Source organism: Vidua chalybeata, chromosome 2 (genome assembly GCF_026979565.1).
Source record: "Vidua chalybeata isolate OUT-0048 chromosome 2, bVidCha1 merged haplotype, whole genome shotgun sequence".
NCBI classification, from domain to species: domain Eukaryota; kingdom Metazoa; phylum Chordata; class Aves; order Passeriformes; family Viduidae; genus Vidua; species Vidua chalybeata.
In genome coordinates, this window is record NC_071531.1 from 25,995,328 (window position 1) to 26,000,745 (window position 5,418).

Here is a 5,418-nt window from a genome sequence, read left to right on the forward strand (position 1 = left end):
CCTTAAACCATTGGTTAGCTAATAGCCAAGTATGAAGTGTCCTACACACTCTTCAACTGATCTCTACCTGCTAAATTTAGAGCAGATTGGAAGCAGGCAGATAAAGGCGTGAAACACCAGCACAAAGGAAACCTCATTGATGTGAAGGATACTCTGCTCCATTGGGAGCTTCTGCTGCTGGTAGCTATGCAGTGTTATGAGTTTTAAGAAAAATCAGGAATACTTTTACAGAGATTTAAGAAAAATGGAATCATTCTGAAGAGGCAAAATGCTGTTGAGAGATCACTGTCTTCTGGTGTACTTTCTATGATCTTTCCAGTCTCAGAAAGCTCTAGGTTGATGAGTAAGGTGTCAATACAAACACTTCTCATCTTAAAAAGACTACCCCCACCTTAAGAAAAAATAAATGTTCTCTCTCAAACCATTGTGGTTTTAGAAGACATCTTAATAACTTCCACTATTATGACAGATTTCATCATAAATACAGTGTGTTAGGATACTTTTTGGACTAAAGACATGGAGCTTTCCTTATAAAACAAATAGGTTTTTCCAGATGCAACCCTTTGTTTGAGGGGCAGCAAAGAGGAGACAGGACTAGTGCTTTTAGCCTGAAGGAGGTACTAAGGTAACTCTACTCCAGCCTGGAGTTCTGGATACAAACATGTAAAAAATGCACTCAGAAGAGTTCTTATCTGTTACAGAAGACTCTCTAGTGGCTATATTATTCCCTGATGTACTCCAGCATACAGATAATCTACTTGGCAATTATTTTTGTTACTGTGGACATGTGGTATTTTAGTCTTTAAGCTTTAACCAACTGTATATCTCTAGGGAAAATATAGGAAGAACCCCTCCATACTCAGAAATCAAGAGCCCCCCAGTTTATGAGATGGTCACAGGATTGTGCTCATGGAGCAGCCAAACTAATGCACATTATCATTCACATAAGCAGCATTTCTGACACACTTTCTCATGATTTCCCCAGCAATCAGGCTCATTCTAAGAAATGCAGCAGCCACACAGTTCTGTTCCTCTGCAGACTGTGGTCGCTATTCCTGCTGTACCTACCTGTGATGACAGCCTCAGCTGTAGCCATGTGCATGAGCGTGTTGTCACTTACTGGCCACTTGTCAGGAGAGAGCACCAGGTTCTCAAGCCCTCCAATTTCCTTCAGCTCCTGCTGGATTTTTGCGCCTAAGGCATTGTTTTCGCGGGAGAAATTGCGATAACCGAGAGCATCCCCTACCGCAGCCAGAACAAGTGCAGCCTTAAATTTATCCATCCCCAAGACACTTTCCACTTTCCTTTTGCCCGAGACAGCCACTGAATCTTGATCTTCCTTTGTTCCTTTGCCTTCAACTCAGCTCCCCCGACACTTTATATCAGCCATTGTGTCACACCAAGAGGTCTCTTTATAAGGCAAGGACTTCCTTTTCTGGCTCTGCAGATGCCATCTCTTGTCTGGGACCCGACAGAGAGGAAATATTTCATAACCCAGGGATTTTGCAGGGGCTTTGTTCAATGAAACTGTAAGACCAGACCTGCAAAAGCCTTGTTTCTGCAACTCAGCTTAAAGCAAGCCAGGAGATCCTCAGCCCTACCCAGCCAAAGTAACTCTACACCCAGAAAAACAGATGCCTCCACAGGGGTGCTTATTTATTCAACAACTTGTAAATTAATATTTTTTCTTCTACCCATTTCTGATCTGCTGAAGTCAGCCTCCCTCTCAGGGATCAGTCAGAAGTAAAGGCTATTATAAAAGCAAATTTCCAGGCTCTGCACACTGTAGAAGGAGGGATTAAGCAGTAAGAAATCTAGTGAAATGCAGATAACCTTTCCCATTTCTAAATACACCCTATGGAGATATTTTGTTAACATCTATCTTGTTCTGTTCCACCTAGTACAAGAATGTTCTTCTAATTCACTGCACCCCTGGATAAACACTGAGCAAAACGGCAACTTCAGTTCCATGCCTCTTACTCCCTGGCAAAGAGTGACTTTTTCCTAAAGCTGAGGTCAGTCCACACTTCGACTCTGGAAAGAAACTATTTTGAAAGATGTATTGAAATGGCATCCTGTAAGTCTAATAAAATCCTAAAGACTCACAAATTGCTACTACTTTACAGACAGAAATAGAAATGTAAGCATAAACATAGACAGGTAAACAGAAAGCATTGATTGACTTGACTAATTTTGATAACTGATACCCGTTTTTGGTCTTTGTTTTCTTTGATCTTTTTCAGAGGGCAATACTGGTTGCTATTCAGATGGAAAAGGCCAGCAATGTAAGGGATGCATCATCCTAGCACCCAAAGCAACAAGTTAATAAGCAATAAATTAATCATGGTCTCAGTTATTGACCTGTGTAGAAATATCTCTGTACTTAATGGATTTTCAGGACACACAGAAACATTGCCATGCCTGCTCTACATTAGAAGAAATGAGGTGCCCAAATGGTGAAAGTAGCTTCTGTCAGTGCATTCTTGTTTTAAAGAATGTTAGTGCAGTCTTGTTTCAGAAAAGGACACTGAGAGTGTGTTTTCATTGCTAGAAAGCCAAAAAAAAAAAAAAAAAAAAGGAGGGGAGGGGAGGACAATTATACCCTAAGGGACCAGAGGATATGCAGGGACAAGAATCAGTGGGGCATGTCCAGCCTGCTGTAGGGCTGGTTTGCCACAAGTGGTGGATGCCAGCCCTGTGTGGGGCAGGGGGAACAAGCCTCATGTCCCACAACCAGGACATTTACACAACACAGAGGTAATCTTAGAGTCACCCCTGCACTGCAGGTTGCCTCACGTTCCACGTGTCCGAAAACAAACACTAGAAATGGAAAACCAAGGCCAGAACAGCTTACAGAACACACCAGGCAGGAGCACTGACGTTGATATCCCTGTTACAGGTGCATCCACCCCTCTGTGGCACACACCTGTTCTCTACTCCTGCATAGCATCACGGTTTGGAGGCACATGGGCATTTGAACTTGCAAAGCAAGGACAGGAGGAATCTCCTGCTGGGGCACTGTGGTGAGCTAGCAAGAGCCTCATCAGATGGAAGGTTCTTCCCTGAAAATGGGCAAAGCTATTCTTAGTTTTCCATCTATCTTTTCCTTCCGAATGTGGCTGGCAGTTGCACTGCCCTTTTGCCTCCCATAGACTTCACTCTGTTGCAACACAACACACTTGGCTGCTCAGAACACAGCCCAAATTAGGTATAAGGCTATAATAAAAACCTAGAGAAAATTTCAGAGAACTTATATTTTTCAACCCTGTAAAATAGAACATGCAGCAAAGACATTTTTATTTAATTTTTAATTACACATTATCTCCTTTTCATGTGGTACTTCCAGCTACTGTGAGCTTTCTGAGCAGAGGTAGGCTGGCCACACTAAAATACCTCTACTCCCCAGAAAAGGAGACAATTTTTTGTAAAATATACCTACATGTCTTAAACAGAGATAAAATACAGTAATTTAATGAAGATGGGTAACTATTCACAATAGGAAAAAAAAAGACCTGAGCAGAGCTGGCAAAAATTTGGTAAATCATATTAAAATGCATCTTTGGTGTCTTTTCATTAGTGTACATATGACAGCTTTCAGATGGGGAGAATCCATAAAAAAAGGAATGGGAAGGCAGGACAGAGAAAAGGCTTGTCTGTGTTGGTGGCAACACACTGTTGTTTCAGCTCAACTGCATTTGAAATCCAAGGTGAGAACATGAAAGCAGCCTTTGGCAAATGTGACTCCTCTGCCTCTTCCAGCACAGGGAAGTGCATGGATGGGCTGCAGGCCCAGGATGAGCCCATGCATGCTACAGGCACTGAGCTCTGCTCCAAATCAAGGAATTGGCAAATGGAGCTGGACTGACGCTGTGTCCACACAAACTCTTTTTAAATTAAAAGAGGAGTACACCCCAAATGCTTCCACCATGAGTGAGTGAGTGATCCTTTGCCATTCAAAGACACTCGGCAGAGAAATGCTCTTCATTCCAAGTTCATCCATCCAAAGGATGCAGAGCCATATCCTGAAAAAGTAAGGTTGCTACCAGGTGGGTGCCAGACTTCTGTCAGATCTGCATTTTTACAACTCTTGAAGTGCAGGATTTTACTTGAGCATCAGGATCATTCCTTTAAAAAACATTCATTGAGATCCAGGAAAAAAAAATTGCTTTACTCAATTCTTTAACAATGGAAATGAATTATTTCCATCCAGTTTTACACCACTGCCTTGAAGGAAAAAGAATCCTTTAACACCACAGGATGGAGTTCTTTACTGTCTTGACAGAAAGCTAAGGTGAAAACATGAAACCTATAGAGTTTGCCAAACAATAGAGTAGTTCACTCTTGAGAAAGGAGGCACAGAAAAGCCCCATGGGAATTGGTCAAGTATATGCACCAACAAGAGGAAGTATCCCAATACTCAATCAAAATGTGAATGCCTCTAAATTCCCCCATTCTCACTAAGAGATGAACATTGCACCCACTTGTCTGAAATACAGTATTTTCTGCATGTAAGAGGCAGCTGCAGTTGAAGATCTCTCTGTCAACAGTTTAGAACCAAAAAGTTAATTTTAGGGGTGTGTCACTAATTCTACGCAGGACACTGCAGATAATGAAAAGTTCAGAAAACATGTTTTGCTGAACAGGTTTGTGGTTGTAAAAACATGACACTTTTTCAGAAGGGCTGTGCCTTTTGGTGTGCAAGATGCTGGTTGGCATCAGCTGAGGAAAGTTACTGGTGCTGACACTGTAAAGAAAACAGGCTTGCCATGGATCAAGCATCAACGCCTGCAGCTTCACTGTCACAGGAAATGGAGGGCAAGACTTGTGCAACACCAAAGCAGCCCGTGGTTGGTGAAAGCACTGGAGAAGGAGGGCAGCTGGGTGAAGATAGAGGACAAATTATTTTGATTTAAACTTTCAGAAGAGAATTAACGATAGGCAAATGAATAACTCTGAAGGTCTTTGCACAAATTTCTGAGCATGCTGCTTCTCCAACAAAACTCAGAGCCAGGACTGAGCAACACTTTCCTGCAATTACAGCACCCATTGCCAGCACAAACTAATGACACGAATTGTGGAGAGTCTGGTGACCAGCAGATACATGCAGTGAATACAGTACTGCAGCTAAACATGTCAAGCCTCTTAAAAGCTTAACAGTGACACAAATGACCAAACATTTATTAAGGCCACTTAAAAATTAATGAGTTACATCCTTACCCTCTTCTGACCAAACATTTATTAAGGCCACTTAAAAATTAATGAGTTACATCCTTACCCTCTTCTGGCTGGTGGAGTAGTAACACAAGAACCTAATAAATGAACCAGAAAACAACAACAAAAAACTCCCACTAGACCAAGACTTCCAAAGCAGAAAACTAACAAGAACCATAGAGACATTTCACATGACTGACTTCAATC

The 5,418-nt window shown here is 41.9% G+C and overlaps 1 protein-coding gene across 4 annotated transcripts in view; it reads right to left on the reverse strand.

Moving 5' to 3' along the window:
- Window positions 1-1,400, reverse strand: part of ADPRHL1 (ADP-ribosylhydrolase like 1) — a 35,165-nt gene extending 33,765 nt beyond the window's left edge. For all 4 annotated transcript variants that reach the window (XM_053935526.1, XM_053935528.1, XM_053935530.1 and 1 more), the window contains exon 1: window positions 1,069-1,400. In XM_053935526.1, the coding sequence (XP_053791501.1) occupies window positions 1,069-1,282 (214 nt within the window). In that variant the 5' untranslated portion in view covers window positions 1,283-1,400. The remainder of the gene's footprint in view (window positions 1-1,068) is intronic.
- Window positions 1,401-5,418: the final 4,018 nt, after the last annotated feature.